This window comes from Emys orbicularis, chromosome 1 (genome assembly GCF_028017835.1).
Source record: "Emys orbicularis isolate rEmyOrb1 chromosome 1, rEmyOrb1.hap1, whole genome shotgun sequence".
Classification (NCBI taxonomy): Eukaryota; Metazoa; Chordata; order Testudines; family Emydidae; genus Emys; species Emys orbicularis.
The window spans coordinates 3931196-3948919 of NC_088683.1; the positions used below are offsets into that span (position 1 = coordinate 3931196).

Consider the following 17724-nt stretch of genomic DNA (forward strand, 5'->3'; position numbering starts at 1 on the left):
AGATGGCGATTCAGACCTGGGAAGTTGGTTGTTTTACACACCTGGATGCAGTGATCATTAGGGTACAAGGGTCAAAACAGGTGTTTGCTCATATGGACGTATCTCAGAATCCCATTGTCTACGCTGCAGAGGTGCAATGTATGAAGGGACTGATCACTACCACATTGCTGTCAGAAGCCGGGAAAGGGCCAGCACATTGGGTGAGAGCAAGAGGCTGTTTCCGGTTCTTGTGGCATGTTTTTAACCATACACACAGCACATAGATGCAACCTTTGGGATCTTGTCAGCCCCTGTGCTTGTTTCAAATGGAATCTCCCATCTGAAAGCAGCACGTACTGCTGGCCCCAAACCCCTGTATTAGGCCAGAGCTCCAGAGGTCAGCACACATGTGCCATTGTGTAGGACACTGTATTTCCCAAACACAGCCAATTGCAACTCCAGCCTCTGAGGCTGAACAAAACACACACCCAAGCATTTTGAAGGGAAGTGGCAGCATAACACTGCCGGAGGGTTAGGACACAATGCAATCTGAGCCCTGACGGTGGGGAGAGAATCCTGCTTTTGATCGTGGACCTTGATTTCAGGGCTGCAAGGGGTACGTTTAGAAGGTCACTTCAGCAGTAGACTTCAATCATCTGCAGACCAAGTAGAGATGAAGGAGGGGAGGACAGTGTCCCAGAAGAGTGGAAAGACATTAACCCCTGTGCTCTGGAGGACATGGTACTTTAAGTGAGGAAATGAATTCTTCATCACTGAATTTTAAATCAAGGTTGGAAGCTTCTGAAAGACCTGCTTTTGGAATGATCGTGAAGAAGTTCTATGGCTTGTGTTACACAGCAGGTCAGACACGCTGGCCGAAATGGTCCCGTCTGGCTGCGTGATCTATGAAAAGTGAGCTCCCCCTACCAGTCAGCTCCTGGCACTCCATGCCCTCTAACCTGGCCACATTTCCCTCCTGCAATGTAAATGGGATGCTCAATTCACCAGGGTGCAAAGGAAACAGCAGGAGGGACCATCTAATCTTGGAAGTTTTTCACGATTCCATGCATACAAATTAATGCAACATTGCAGAAGTCAGGAATTTCCAAGTGCTGGTTCCCACAGCAACCCCAACTCCACCCGCTAAACACACGTAGGATTTTGGATGTTGCCTGTTTTGCCTTTATATATGAGAGAGCAAGCCAGGTAGGGCTCCCCTAATTGCACCACACAACACACTGATCAGGGAGTGTATGCAGAGCAGAGGCTGCTACAGGAAAACAAATTCTTAACTTTCAAGCATGTGAAGTCTTAACCTTAATGCAGCATCATACTATGGAATAAACTCCTACTATGTGGGCTCGTCGCTAGAGAATCACAACAGCCATGTGAATAGGTGACCATATTCAGCTACAAGCACTAAATGCATTTGGAATTTAGAGTTTACTGTGAGGCCCTTGGGAGCGACTAGAATATAAAAGACATGATCCCTGCTCCCAGGAACTTACAGACAAGATGCAACAAGGGGGAAACAGGGCAGAATCTAAGGCCCCCATCACCACAGCCCTTACATTTTACAGACAGGGAACAGAGTTAGACAGAGTCTGCGCCAGAGACAGGATCAGAACCTATTCCAGTGCCTTGAAACAGCATGGGTTAAGCAGGAAGCTCTGAGGAACGCACAGCTGTGTGTGAGAGAATTTCAATGCCTTCACATTAATATTAAGTGCTACGGTTCAGTGCACAGTGTTCTAGATACAGTTCATGCTTACTTACAAGAGGCCTCAAATGGAGATAGGTTCAAATGAGTGCAACTGGACTGGGCGTGCACAGTACCATTTCCCAAAGACCTCAGCATCAGGATTTTTAAACCAGCGATGGACACCTTGCTCTGATTAACGAGTCCACGTGAGTCTGATGTTTTAAGTCAAACGAGCCAGAGAACAAGAGAGTTTGAAATCTGCCCGAGGTCTCAAAAAGCCTGTCACTAACCCGGGGCCCTCATGGAATTCTCAAAACCATTGGGCTGGGAACAATAAGAGACACTCCAGCCCAAGGGGTATTATGGGGAGCTCCAAGACCTTGTTTTCAGGCACGGATACTGAGCACTTTGCCAGCCCTAGCTACAGCACTGCTCTTAAGCATAATGCTTACACAGAGCTCCATCTCTGCGGCACTTCACATGCAGCCTTCTGCAGTGCTAAAATCAAATCTAAGTATGGCTGTGGGTGCTGTAACCCTTTGACTGGAGAGACGAGCACAAAACACTAAAGCAGAGAAGAGGCTGCACAGGAAGGCATAACTAGAATTGCACTGAAATGGGATTGTCTCAGTGGGGACACTTGTTCTATTCTCATTGATATCTGTTTTATACTGCTCTCATCACTAGTATCTGAGCTCCTTCCAGTGGTGCATTAAGCCACACCACTACATATCTGTCACGCAGGGTTTGTTCTCTAATCCGCTCCCCAAGGGCAGAAGCGTGTGCAGTGGAGTGTCTGCTTTGGTAGTTTGTTTGGGTTTTTGAAACAAGCGCACCTGTTGCTGTGTTTCTATCAAAGAAGGCCTTGCCCTTGGATTGGAAGGTAGTGAAGTTTGTGATGGTCTTTAGCTCCTGGGGAATTTCCCCTCCGTCTCAGACCACCCCAGGGAAGGTTCTGTCTCCCACACAGACGAGCTTTACTCATATTACAGAGCATTCCACTGGGCCAGAGAACCACAGTCAACCTCTTTTTCGGTATCCTGGGCTCAGATCATGGAGCATTTTGAAGGTAATGACCAAGACCTTGCACTTGATTTGAAGTTCAGCGGGAAGCCAGCGTAGAGCGCATAGGACAAGCGTGATATGTTTGTGGTAGCATACGTTGCTGAGTTACTACTAGTTGGAGTTTCCTAAGTGTGGAAGGATTCATGCCTTGCTGTAGTCCAACTGAGCGGTGATAGGCATGAACAACTGAGCCAGGTCTTCGCCCACTAGGATGGCATGGGGACTCCCAGCCAACCAGAGAGGGTAGAAAGCATCACTTGCAGCTGCTGCGATGTGAGAGCTCAGCATCAGCAAGGAATCCAAAAGAACTCCTAGACTACAGACTGAATTGACCAAGTGGGGGTGTGTCCCTTCAATCAAAGGAGACTGCACCATGGCCGACAACTCCTCAAAATACTTTCCTCTACCCCCCCAGCCTCACCTCTGTTTTGCTCGGGTTCAGCTTCAACCGGCTGTTCTTGAGACATGATCATTTTCCCCCCAGTTAAACAATAATCCCATCCCCGTCTCCCTCCCAGTTGAAGGAACTCTGTTGCCATAGCCCTGCTGAGCAAGAGGAAGGAAGGAGGAAAAACCAGGAGGATTTAACATGTTCTCACTCATTCCCTCTGTAATGTTGCTTGGATTTCTCATCTTTTAATTAAGAAATATTAGAAACATCAGTGGAATAAAGACTGGTCGCTGAACTGACTGGGATTCTCTGGGTTCACCCATCGCTTGCATAGAACCCCTACAGACAAGCTATACAAGGAGCGAGGAACTTTGGAAAAGCGGGCTCCATTGGAACTGTGCACACACCTGCTTATATCAACACCAGGGGTACGTTTCTCAACACGAGGAGAGCTCCAGGCGGTTTCCTGTTAACAGTGACCATACCCTGGGCTAGTCCTTTAACACCATTCAAGTAACACTTGGCAATTCTGTAGCACCTACCATCCCAGAGTCTCAAAGCACTTCACAAACCAAACGGACTCCCTGTGAGGTAGACAGATCCCCTGTATGGGCACGGGGGGGGGGGCAACGGACACAGGCGGCAAGGGGCAATCGACTCACCCAAGGTCAAGCAGAAAGCCCTCTTGCTTTACCCTCTAGGCAGAGATCCTTCTCCATGAGAAAGAGGCCGAAGCTGAGGAAAGGGAGGCTCACGCTGAAGGTGATGGAAAACCTTACCCCAGAGTATGGGTGTGGCACGCTGGAACCCCTTCCTGTGGGGGTTCTGCAGCAGGTGGTCAGGAGACTACCTGCTTTCGGGAAGAGTCACATCTTCCGTACAGCATCTCCCCACACACGGACACGAGCAGTCAGAACGGCAACACCCTCGCAGGATGGAGGTGCCAGGAGCTGCCAGAGGCTTTGCCCTGTGTCATGGGGGAACTCAGAAGCCATCCTGTGTTCAGGGATTCATCCCCTCCCCAAGCCGCAGTCCTAATTTACACTTGAAGTAAGTCACCTGGCCTGCAAACAGGGCACAGGACCAAAGGAACCTTACCTGGGTGCCTTCTCCTTCCAGTCTAGGTGGTCTGATGCTGGACAGATGAATTGTTTTGTAGTCTCCAGAGTTCAGCTTAACCACAATGGCATCTGCGTTTAGCACTTGCATCACCTAGAGATGAGGAGGAAGATACAGAGATGAATACTGGTTGTGCACAAGCAGAGTCCAACATCCATCTCAGCTGCATCCAACCCCCAGGTGCAAGGCCAGCAGCCTGCAGGTCCCAGCACGCACGTGAACCCACCAGGCACCCACCTCACCAGCATCGCCAAAACCAGTGCTGGCCTTCCTCAGCCCAGGCACTTCAGCCTGTAGGTGCTCGGCAACACAGTCCAGCCCCTAAGCCTGGTGAGGGTGACACTGGGCATAATACAGTCCCCAAAGGCTTTGAGAAGCCCCGGTAAACTCTGGTTGCCATAGGGAACATGATGCTGAGTTAGAAAGGAGGTAGTAGGTGGCCGTGCTGTTCAATGTTCCTACCTGAGTGCCCTGAGGATTTGGCTGCGCTATTGGTTCTACAGGACTGGAACTCAGCCAGCCCGTGTCTCTAGCATACGCAGACAGCCCTGGCACTTTAAAAGCATGACAATGCCAGGGTTGGCCATGACCCTGCATAAACTTTGCCACCTCAGGGACTGGCCCCTTCTCCTATTAATGTCGGACACCGGACTTCTCACCCACAGCAAGGCAATCAGGAGGAAGAACGCATTGCTTCAATCTACTGGAAGAGCATCAGGCACTGGCAACATTCGAGTCTCTCAGCAGGCAATAAGACAGAGCAAATTCAAGCCGGCAGCCAAGATTTTACAGGACCCTGTGCTATTCCTCTCTCTGCATGTACAGTGCCTAGCACACGGAGTCTGGCGTCTGGAATGAAGCCCTTAGGTACCATGATATCAATACAGGCAGAGCGCTCACATGAAGATATCAGTAATTGAGATGAGCTTACTTGTGGAGAGGTGGGGGCCTGGAACGCAGCCAGCGTGAGGCAAGGACTGTCTTTTACATGTTTGTACAGTGGTTAATACATTGGGGCTCTCATCTGGGCTGGGGCTTCCAGGGATGACCAAAGCAAACTAACAAACCAAACACTAGGAAGACTGGTGGCGAAGCGGGGCAGGATTCTAGCAGCCCAGAGTGGGACATGCTGCAGGGCTTTTTATTTTAATTTTTTAGCTATTTTTATCATATGCAACATTACAGTTCTGATCTGATCTGAACTGCAGCAAAATTCAGGTGATTTTCATCAAGGCTAAGGCATGTCTAAATGGGATTTGCAGAACTGGCACAAATATTTACCAAGTTCCAGCGTAAAAAAATCTACCCATCCACCCCCACATCTTGATAAAAATGAACATTTTATTTACCAATTAAAGAAATCCAGGTGCCTTGGGCAAGTGTGCGAGCAGACATTTGCAAGCCTGACAGACCCTTCTCACCCAGAATCTGGAGCTCTCCAAAGCCTTGCCACTTCCACCACATACATGTGGGGAATGGGAGAGAAATAAAAAGGAACAGACTTTTGTAACTCGCAGCCCTTTTGCCCCAGCAAGCACATCAATCTCTCAAAACGTGCTTAGTCAAAGGGATAACAGGATTATATGAATCAAAATTAAAACAGACACTAAGGATTGTCTGGGCTTCCTTCAGCCGAGATAACAGTCCTCCAGGGAGCTTTATTACCAATGGCCTCAACCCCTTCTGGGACTTGGCTTTTTGGTTTTGCTGACAGAACCCTCCCCGAAGCAGGCCGCATGCTAAGAGGAGAGTAATCAAGTCTCATGCTTCTGGGCATAAACATTGCTGTAGGGGTCAGGAAGGGTTCCCACCCTCTCTGTACAACATTGCACAACAGACCAGGCACATACATGTGTTTTCACCTTCCTCTGAAGCATCAGGAGAGGCCAGCATTGGAGGCAGGACCCCAAGCTGAGTGGGCTATGGGTCTGATCCAGCAGGGAAAATCCTGAGCTGCATTACATCGTTGCCACACGCATTATTTATTTCTACAGAGCCCAAAAGTATGCGAGGAGGCTTCGAGAACAGCCAGATGAGCTGTACTTGACCTGAACTGACACGGGACATGGTGGCTGGAGTAGACACAGTAAGGAAGGGACGTGATGAGGGTTATGGCACTATGATCGTGCAGTTGCTAGGTATATGCAGCCCTTAGAAGTACGTATCATTTAATATGCATGCTGACCGACTCTTGCATTACCGGCAGGTTGGAGCAGTCAGAACAAACTCCTCCAGCCTTAGCATTCCGTTTTTGCCATAAGTTACTATACAGGAGAACAAACGGCAGCTTTTAAATCGCCCAGCAAGGAGCGACATGCAGGAGCTTTCCAGGACAACTGCAGGGAACTAGTATTCTCTAATATACAATGTGCAGCCTTCACACGGCAGGCTGAAGGCCTTTGCAGGGAGTGACAGAAACTAGAGAACAAAGGAGTGTTTAGAAGCAGAACATGGAGAGGAAACGATTTGGTGGCTCAGAGGGACTGGAGGAGTAGAGGGAGGAAAGCACAAGCTACGCAGGGCAGCATGAGCAAGGGACAATTCCCCAAGTGTGCACAGCTGCAGGAGATGGGGTACAGAGGCCAGGATGGGAGGAGCACAGCAAGGGGGATGCGAACGCAGAGCAGCAGAGCGGAATGAGCCCATGGAGAGTTCTGAGAGCCTGGCAAGGTGACGGAGGGTGGGAAGCAGAGGGCTAGGAAGCCAAGGAAGGGGTGGAGGACACTCCAGCTTCCTGAAGCAAGAGAAACCTGACCCTAGCTCTCTGGATCCATGGAAGCTTAGTGGAGTAGTTAGAGACACTGCCAGGGAGTTGCAGTAGCGGAAATGCTGATGGACTGAAGCTACAGAAAATTATACAGCAGCTCGCTGCCCTGCGCCCCCACCCCCCAGACTCAGTGCTTTAGGAGCCTCTGCCTCCCACTCACCATGGCTCCATCCTGATGGCTTTATTCCCTACCCATCTCCATTCCCCCACCAACTCCTCTTGCCAGATCTCAGCTGCGGCAGCTGCTCGCTCCTCCGCTGACCCCCCCACAGCTTCCAACCCGGTCACAACGCTGCAGAATAGCCACTTACCACACCCAGCCACCTCCAGCCTACACTCACTGTCCTCACCTGCCAGGCCTGCAGAGCTGAGCTGCCCCCTATATTTGAACCCCCCTAGACCCGCTCTGCCAGGCCTCCACCCCCTGCAGGAGACCCCAGCCCTTCCCTCCATTTATTGCAGACCCTCTCCAGGCACTGTACTAACCAGAGCAGCCGGTGACCTTATTGCTCTAGGTCTTCTCCTACTCCCCCACCTTTCCTCCCCCAGGTGCTCCACCCTGGCTAGTCCATCACCACCAGGGTACCTGAGCACCTCCCACCTTGGCCTGTTAGCTCCTCAGAGCAGAGCCTGTCAGTCTAAAGCACAGTGCACTGTGTAACCGACCGACCAAGAACTCCATCAAGGCAGCGTGGCCACTGGGGTACCTCTACACCGGGGTGGGCAAACCACGGGCCACATCCAGCCGATTTAATATGGCCCTCGAGCTCCCGCTGGGGAGCACGGCCTGAGGCTAGCCCTGCTCCCACGCTCCGGTCGGGGTCCGCTCTGTGCGCACGTGCTGCGGCTTTGCATGGCTCCCGGAAGAAGCGGCAGGTCTCCCCTCGCACAGAGCCGCCTCGCCGCAGCTCTGCATAGGAGCCGGAGGGGAGACCTGCCGCTGCTTCCAGGAACTGCTTGAGGTAAGTGCCGCCCAGAGCCTGCACCCCTGAAGCCCCTCCCGTGCCCCAACCCCCTGCCCCAGCCCTGATCCCCCTCCTGCCCTCTGAACCCCTCAGTCCCAGCCCAGAGCACCCTCCTGCACCTCAAACCCTCATTCCAGCCTCACCCCAGAGCCTGCACCCCCAGCCAGAGCCCTCACCCTGCCATGCCCCAATCTCCTGCCCCAGCCCGGAGCACCCTCCCACACCCCAGAGCCCACACTTCCAGATGGAGCCCGCACCCCAAACCCCTGCCCCAGCCCAGAGCCCCCTCCTGCACCCTGAACTCCTCATTTCTGGCTCCACCCCCAGAGCCCTCACCCCCTCCTGCACCCCAGCCCCAATTTCGTGAGCATTCATGGCCCGCCATACAATTTGCATACCCAGATGTGGCCCTCCGGCCAAAAAGTTTGCCCACCCCTGCTCTACACGGCAATTAATCCCTGGAGGCTGGCCCGGGCTCACAAAGCTGTAAGATTACCATGTAGATATCTGGGCTGCATCTGGAGCCTGAGCCCTGGGATCCCATGAGGAAGAGGGTCCCAGAGCCCAGTTCCAGTCCAAGCCTAAACGTCCACACAGCAATCTGTACCCTCGCATGGCGATCCCAGCTGACCTGGGCTAGCCATGGCTGTACTGCAGGTCTTATTCCAGTGCCGACGTACCCTGGGGGACCTTCCTGCTCAGAGAGCAGCAGCACAGCTAGGACTCAGGAGATCTGGGTTTATTGTCAGCTCTCCCACTGACTTGCAGCATGCCTTGGGGCAAGTCCATCCCCTCCGTGCCTCTGCTCAACTCCCCCCCCCCCCCCCCCCGACTTATCTCATCTGTTCAGACCGGGACAAGGACTGTCTCCTCAAGAGCGTGTACCGCGCACACAGCACAGCAGGGCTCTGGGTGCAGCTGGCACTACTGTAATAAAATACGCCAGCGCATGCCCTGTGGCAGGCAGATTTCCATGGCAATTGAGCTAGAATCTGTCAATGGCTCTTGCAGTGGCTAACAGAGTACTGGGGAACTCCCATTGCAAACAGCTAGACAACACCATGCGCTGACGCAGGTGCCCTCCCCCGAGGCCGGATGAATGAACCCACGGCAATAGCACGGTCAGCCATGCTAGGCAGGGGAATCAGTCAGAGGCCCACGCTTTGTCTCCTGCTCCACAGCCAGTAGGAGCTGGGGTGACTGCATGGGTAGCAGTCCCCTGGGAAGGAGTCATGGGGCAGGCAGAAGAAACTTGGGAGTCCACCATTCAGCCATAGGCACAAGCTCCATCTCCATCACGGACTGCAGGAGACACCATCCATTCTGAGTGCCAGCTACTCTCTCTTGCAAAGGGTGGGGCAGGAAGGAGACTGGTAGGACAAAACGGTTACCGGCCTGCAAGTGTTGTTCTTCGAGATGTGAGAGCCACGTATTCTGCTTGGGTGTGTGCACCCAGCCAAAGAACTTTGCCTAGCAGCCCATGGGGCAGCATTCCTGCCGCACGGTCCTAGCCCCTTCCCTGGTGATGTAAGGGCAGCGTTGTTCCTTCAGCACCAACCACCAGAAGCACAGAGGGGACAGAGGCTGGGTCGTGGAATCCATCCCCAAGAACACGAGTTACAGGCAGGTAAAGTTTTGCTTTGAGTAGATACAGCGGTGTATTTTACTTAACTGCCTCCCGAACAGTACTCCCAGGAGGTGGGGCTTGGCACCTATTTAAACAAGGACCGCGTTCCCAACATTTACAGCCGCTCTGGACTCAGCAGGGATGGCCCAGAGGACCAAGTGGCAGCCCTCCAAATGTCCAGTGTAGGAATGCCATCAACACCGCCTGGGCTCTTGTGGCATGAGCTCCTATTCTTCGGGCTACTCCGTGTGCTGTCATGATACAGGAAGTTATCCACCTGGAGACAGGCCGTGATGAGACTGCTTGACCCTTCCTTGGGTCTGCATAGGAGAAACAAACGTTTGGTCCTCTCCAGATAAAAAGCTAAACTTCACCTGACCTCCAGCATGTGAAGACGCTGTTCCTCCGGGGTAGAACACGACGTAGAGAAGAACAATGGTAAATATATAGCTTGGTTCAAGTGAAATTGGGAAGCTACTTTAGATAAAAATGTAGGGTGTGGCCACAGGGTTACTTTGTCATTGGAAAACTGCATGTAAGGGGGCTCTGCCACCAAAGCCTGCAACAAAGCCACCCTCCTGGCAAACATTATTGCCACAGGGAAGGCAGTTTTCTGACACAAAGAAGGCGGCCAGAGGCTCAAATGGAGGCCCCAGGAGAGCTGCTAAGACAGTATTAATGTCCCACAAAGGAATCGGCTCTAACTGGTGGGTGCAGACAAGTGACTCCTTTCAAGAACCTCATCACCACAGGGTTTGAAAACACTGAAATCGCCAGGTGTACTCAATTAACTAATCACAAGACCAGAAGACTTAGGGCAAGGCTACACTTGCAGATGTAGAGCGCTTTGAGTTAAACCAGCCTTTGTAGAGCGCAGCAGGGAAAGCGCTGCAGTTTGTCCACACTGACCGCTTCAAGTGCACTGGCTTGGCCACATTTGCAGCGGCATTGGTAGTGGTGCATTATGGGAAGCTATCCCAGCATGCAAGTGACTGCAACGTGCTTTTCAAATGGGAGGGGTGGGGTGGAGTGTGACGGAGTGTGTTGTGTGTACGTGGGAGGAGAGAGAGTGGGTTTTTGGGGGTCTGACAGCATGTCAGCATGCTGTCTTGTAAATTCAGACAGCAGACCTCCCCCTCCCCCGGGCCCCTCTCTCTCTCACACAGCATTCCACAGTAACGGCCTGCATGCCGGCTGTCAGAAACAGCTTTGAAAGGGCATTTCCACATTCCTACAGGAGTTCAAAACAATGACAAGAGTGGCCACTTGACTTAAGGGGATTATGGGACATTTCCGGAGGCCGATCAGAGCGCAGTAACACAACACCTCATTCACACTGACGCTGGGGTGCAGCAAACGTTATTCCTCTCACCAGCAGCGCTGTAGCCGCGGAGTCAGAGCGCTCTACATGCCTTGCCAGTGTGGACGGGGAGTGAGCTAGTGCGCCCGGGCTCCTTTATTGCACTGTAACTCGCAAGTGTAGCCAAGGCCTAGGTGTAAGTGTAGTTGTAGCTGTGTTGGTCCCAGGATATTAGAGAGACAAGGTGGGTGAGGTAATAACTTTTACTGGACCAACTTCTGTTGGAAAGAAACTTTTGAGCCACACAGAGCTCTTCCTCGGGTCTGGGAAAGATACTCCGATCACTCTGTCTGAACCCATCAGTCCTGACCCTCAAAGGAAACCTCTACAACATATTCAAAAGACAAGACTGGGCGCTTGAATTCATTACTCTGTTAGACACTAAAGTTCAAGAACTAAACAGACACTAGATTTATGACTTATTACAACAATCTGTAACCCACTGACCCCCTCTTTGTCCTATGACTGCAGAGGTGTTAACGGGCCACTCTACCTAGAATGGTTCCTTACAATAAGTGCTAACTACTTTGGCTAAACCCTGTGCTGAGTCTTGCATTTAGCGGTGATGCGGAGCACACCTTTCCCAGACCTGAAGAAGAGCAAGCTGATTGCCTGCACAGCTCCGCTCACACCTCTACAGCTGTTGCTCACCCCTTCCTGGAAGTGTCACCTGGCAAGCTGACATCTTCCAGCCTGACGGTGAATTTTGGGTGGGGAGGGAGCGTGTGCACACAAGGACCGTTCAGCCATTTTGAGAGCAAACAGGAGCAGAACACAGAGAGAGCTGCCCTTTCGACCGGCTGTGACACCAAACTCGGAGCTGAGCTGTGGCAGGGAAACAGCCCACAGGGATATGTGACTTGGCACATTCCACAAAAAGTTGGGTCAGATTTGGCCATAGTCTGGAGAGTCTCCTTTGCAGATGGGCAGTTTTGTTGTTTTTTGAAACAGTTCTCCTCGTTCTGCAAAGGAAACGTGTGCATCCCTAGATGAACTGTTAGCGAAATCTACAGCAAACTCGCATACTGACTGAGGCAGGGCTCCATGGGTGCACGATCAGTGGGGAGCCCTGCCCCTTTACCGAGTAGTAACTGTCATGCCCTATGGTGTCACAGTGAGTGAGGCAAGGCTATTTAATGCACCTGTATTTACTGTGCTATTGAACATGTGCTTTAGGAGATTAATGGTCGTATTAGGTTTATTTGCATCTACAATAGATCAATGTTAGAACAGATTAAGATTGGCTTTAACAGATGTGCGATGAAGGCTAAGTAACATCCCTTGTGCAGTAGCAAGAGTTTTTCAAGATGCAAGTCCCTATGGGTGCTCCACATCAGCTGCTCGGCACGTGACTACTCCCATAGCCAGCGAGCAAGCAGCTGATGTGGGGCACCCATAGGGACACTACTGGAAAGAGGCAGAGCTCTGTCAGAGCCCTGAGCACCTCAAGTGAGCTGCTGGTCTCTAGCCTATTATCTTCCACCATTTCCCTTTTGAAACCCCAGGAACTTCCACATAAAAACTCCATTAACAGAAGGCTGCTGTTGCACATGCCAGCACTTAAAGCCAGGAAATGCAAAAAGGCAGCATGCACAACCCTAACAGCCCCTTGCGTGCACTATACTGAATACACCATCACAAACAATGAGATGTAAAGGATAAGCTGGATGTTAGTGTACTGGCCATGGTTTTTCTCAAGTGACTAGTGAACGTGAGTGTCTAACCTGAGGTACGTTCAGGGGCACAGATTGTCGTGTGGATGCTCAGCACCTTGTGAAAAATCCAGATTAATCCTCGGGCACCCAAAATCTCAGCACTGTATGTTCAGTATAACAGCAATAGAGAAGACAGGGCTGGCAGATTTAGCCCCTCTAAATCTGCTGATGAGAGAGTCTGGAAGCTAGCTGTCATCCCCTGAATGGCAACTAAAGGCAGCTGCCCTGAACATTTCGAAGTGAAAAGCAGCCTGCTCACGTGATTAAAGCTATCGCAGGGAATGTGCACAAGGGGCAGAGGTAACAACCTCAACTTTGCATTTCCCAACATGGGCACTTCAGTGCATAACCTTGGTAGCAAATACATTCCACACCAAAAACTAAGTGCTAGTAACAGTTAGCTCTGTACAGGACAGACCCCCAGTGCATTCAGGCTGCGAGTTGACGATATACGCAGGGGCACTCAGAAGAAGAAATAGCCTCTTTAATCCTTTAGAGATTATTTCCGCTACTTTTCCTTCCCACACACCCCACTGTTTATCCCACAAATTAAAACCTATTATTTAGGGCCAGAACTCCTGACGCTTTTCAAATAACCGAAAAAATAATCAGTGCTCTCACTTTCGTACCATCATCTGAACACGATGACAGCAGGATCTGAAATTATCCAAAGCCAATTTGCCATGGTCTGAAGAACTGCCTGTAACACGATACTACAGTGTCAACTAAGCAAGGTTTTCTCCTCCCCTCCCCCAAACCCTTACGTCATTACTGTCAGTGGAACACGTGGCTCGACTGGCTGCCAAGCACGGAGATGGCGTAAGCAATAAAGCAATCAGCTGTTGCAGCATGGGTCAGGTCAGGTTTCATTAGTGTGCTCCGCAGACATTGCGATACACATTCAAGTGTAAAAGAGTCCCATGCCAGGCAGAGGCGTGTATGGTGTGATCTGGCAGGTATAGCACAGGGAAGCCCGCTGGTTCAGCCCCCAGCTCAGTTCCCCCATCTGAGAGACAGCAAGTACTTATCTACCTCTCCGGGGCATTGGGAGGATTGATGAGTGTTTATAAAACACCTTCCGTAGGAGACTCGCAAGGCGCGACGCATGTGACGAACATCCATTTAAGCTCCTGCACTTTAAAGCACTCAGACATTTGTCCTGATTTTCCTTGTCACTTACAATTCTCAGCAAGGAAAGAGGGACCAAAAATTGACACTGCAAAAACGGTGCCGCTCAGGGGCTTCCCAGGGTTTGCTTCCGAAACGCTGAGTGGCACATTTCTGCTGAAGTGGCATGTTAGCAGAAGACAGAAGTCTGGTGTTACCAGTCAAGGACACGGGGAGGCAATGGGGGCCCGTCGAGTTTAAGGGGCCGAGCTTCAGGCTAAGCCAGGAGCAGCCGGCCAGATGCTGCCTGCGGAGTCCTACCATTAGCGCAGCACCTTGAACAGAGATGTGGCCTGGGGAGACCATGATGTGTGTTCCAGCCACACCTACAGACCCCAGATGAGAGCAGGGCTCCACGTGGGGCACTCTGAGGCAGTGAGACAGGCCCTGCCCCAAGGAGCTGTCTCAATCAAGACGACAAAAGGGATGGGGGGGGACAGAGGGGAAGTGACTTGGCCAAGGTCACCGACAGAGCAGGGAATGCAGTGCCCTAGCCAGCAGTTTACAATCTAACAGACAAGAGAAGGGGGGAGGGGGAGGAAATATCCCCATGTTACAGAGGGGTTCGGAGGTCCAGGGAGCATTACCTGCCTGTGGTCAGCAGCAGAGCTGGGGGAAACTCCTATCTCCTGAGTTCCGGCCCAGTGCCTCAAGACCACGCCTAGCCCTGACTACAAGTGCCATCACTCAACCAGCCACCAGCATCTGGCTATGCAAGTTAAGCACAGCCCTCGGTTGGGGTTCTCCTGGATGAGGCCAGACTCCGGGGCCCTCCCAGCCCTCTGGACTGTTCTCTCAGCATCAGAGCTCAGCTGTCGGCCGTGCACACGTTAAACCTTCTGTAAGAACACCAGGCAGGTTCTTGGAATCAGCGCAGCGCGGGAGGGGAAGCCAGCCACATGCCCAGGGGACCATATGGTAGGAAACAGCAGCGATCAGCAAAAACAACATGCGAAAGGCAGCAGAGCCAGCACACCGCTACAAGAAGCCAACTTTTCAGATGAAAGTTCAGCTAACCGTTGTGAAGTTAACGTGCTTTCCCCCTAACCCAAAGAGACAGGGAGAGTTCTCCCTCATCCTCCCTCCCCAGGGCTGCCAGCTAAGCAAGGACTGGGGCCTGCCCCTCCCAAGGGGAGCTCTCCTAGGCAAACCAGTGCCAGCACCCAAGAGCCTCTCGGAAGGCTGAAGGGTGCAGGGGTGAGGCCCTAGCCAAGGTCACCCAGCTCAAGTCCTGCCTGTGGCAGTTCACCCTGAGCCTCACCAGCTCGGACACACCAGGGAGCACCCCAGTAGAATTACATGGGTCTGGCACTCTTCTCTGCTCCCCCCACTCCGAACAGCCTGCCCCACACCTCCAGACACCAGGAACCGTTCAGCAGAATTTTGGGGGGGGGAGAGAGGGGGCGGGGGGAGAGACAGAAGAGGGCCATTTCCGGTGCCCTCCCAAGTCCCATGTCGGGCCAACCAATCCTTCCGGCAAAGTCGGAGTCAACTCTCTGGAGTCAGCCACGGACCAGACAATACCCTAAAAGGGACGTGCTGACACAGGCCATGGGCTGGTTCTAACTGGGCTTTCCTCTGCCTTCCATCTAAGAGCTAGGGATTCAGGGCAGCACTGGCTGCTTTCTAGACCCAGGAGGGGACCCACCTCAAAGCTGCCCTGCCCAAGCAGCTCTGACTCAAGTGCCATGGCATCCCTACAAGAGAAGAGGACAGTCGGCCGGCCAGAAGACTATGTGAAAGGCACTTTATCCCCAGAGGGTAAATCTACACTGTGATAAGACCCACAGCACGGTCACGGCTGGCCTGGATCAACTGGCTCAGGTTGCAGGGCTGTAAAATTACAGTGTAGACTTTTGGGCTCGGGCTGGAGCCCAGGCTCTGGGGCCCCCATGATGGAGAGGGTCTCAGAGCCCAGGCTCCAGCCTGAGCCCCACCATCTACACTGCTATTTTTAACCCCCAGCCCAAGCCCAGATCAGTTGACCTGGGCTCTGAGACTCTGCCTTGGGTGTTTGTTTTTTTTAATGACAGTGTAGATGTACCCAGAGAACCTGCACGATATGGCTGTTCCAAGGTCTCTGTACACTGGCATGGTCCTGCTGTTGCATGTGGATAACTAGGCACAAGCTAGATGAACTCCCCTGGTCCCACAGACCACCTGGGAGTGGCGCTTAAACAACATATATTCTACATGGGGAAGGACAGTAAAAGAGAGGCCTGCACCATAGGCTGGCTGCCTATTCCATTCCTGGCCCAACACATGGCCCTTATATCTTCAAAAACCCTAAATGGGGCTAGGGCCAGAGATGTTCGAAGCCATCTCTTCCCCGGGGACCTTGGGATGGCAGCTGTCCCTAGGTCATACTCGGGAGGCACTGCCCGGGGCAGGGCATTCCTGGCATGCCCTCAGTGGTGGCATTCAGAGCTGCCAGAGATCACGCCAGACATCAGACCTGTTCCCAACTCCGTGGTGGTGTCAGTCCAGGCCCAGCTACAGCAACCCCAGACGAGGAGGCGGTTCTGAGAAAGGAGGGGTGGAGACACTTGCCTTGGTTCATTTCATTCATTTCCAACGTAAAGGGCTCCCAGATAAGACAGTGATGGGCATCTCCCAAATGCAAGGAGCAGGCATCACCCCCTGGTAAGAAGGCACCTGCACCGGCCTACCCCAGGAGGACATTTCTTCAACCATCTCAAGAAGGTCAAAGAGCCCAGTCACCTGCCAGGCAAGAGACCTTCAGTTAAAGAATTGGAGCCACGTTCATACATCGCTCCCAAAGTCAGCCCCTGCCATGGGCAGAGAGGGACCTTTGCTGCTGAATTTTGCCTCTTGGGGCTCATGTTCTGGCACTGGGACCTATGGGCGTGCTCCAGTGGATGAGGTGGTGCATGGGCCGAAGGGACAGGTTAAATTCACAAGCAAGGTGCCCTGTTTTCCAGCCTGGCAGGAGTTAATGCACTGAATACCCCCGTGTTCACCCCAGAGGGCATGGCAACTGCCACACTAGACTATACCATTGGCACACTTCGGACAGCTTCCTGCCAGTATAACCAAGAACAGGAGCCGAACATGGTGCATTTGCATTGCTGCATTCCAATGCCCCTTGTTGCAAGACCGCTGCTGCCCTGTGCCATGACCTGGGGTGACTACTCCACAAGCCTGTGGGAAAGGGTCCGCAGGACCAGGCGTTCCTCCCAGGCTCGGCAGCTGAAAGCCAGAATGCAAGAGGATCGGAGCATGCACACGGCACTGTATTGGGGCAGATGGCAAGCGCAGCTCAACCTGAATGAAGCAGTATCTCCTCAAAGGCTTATGCAATGAGCTGGGGGAAGCGGTCAGGCCGGTTCCCTCTGAACACGTGGTCCTCATCCCAGGAGCCACCAAAAGCTAACTGCTCCGCTTGTCAGCAGCTACAGCAGGAGCACCAAGAACTACGTGGATCAAGCAAAGGTGCAGAAATTTAACAGCGAGGGCTGTTAACCATTGTGCAGCCTCAAGATCCGCTCCAGGCTCAATCCAAAGTTCTGTGCTGGGAGCAGGAACCACTGAGTAAGGGTCTCTGGCCAGTGCAACGCATGAGGTCAGACAACGGTCCGTTTGGCCTTCAAATCTCAGTCCAACCTTCTCTGCTCCCCACCAGGTAAAGGTTGAACCATGGAAGGGATTTGTGATTAGACAATGATAAGAGGACCTCAGTCTCTAAGGCTGAGAATCCAGCATGACATTTGGCAAAGGTCTCGTACCCAGCTCTGTGAACTCACTCCAGCATCGCTCTGTCAGGTCTGCGTACTCACTCCAGCATCGCTCTGTCAGGTCTGCGTACTCACTCCAGCATCGCTCTGTCAAGTAGCCCCACCCTGCGGT

The 17724-nt window shown here is 52.4% G+C and overlaps 1 protein-coding gene across 1 annotated transcript in view; it reads right to left on the reverse strand.

The window, feature by feature from the left end:
• The window catches only part of SND1 (staphylococcal nuclease and tudor domain containing 1), a 434812-nt gene that overhangs the window by 380761 nt on the left and 36327 nt on the right, over nucleotides 1-17724 (reverse strand). The window contains exon 10 of the mRNA XM_065422299.1: nucleotides 4236-4349. Coding sequence (XP_065278371.1) covers nucleotides 4236-4349 — 114 coding nt within the window. The remainder of the gene's footprint in view (nucleotides 1-4235; nucleotides 4350-17724) is intronic.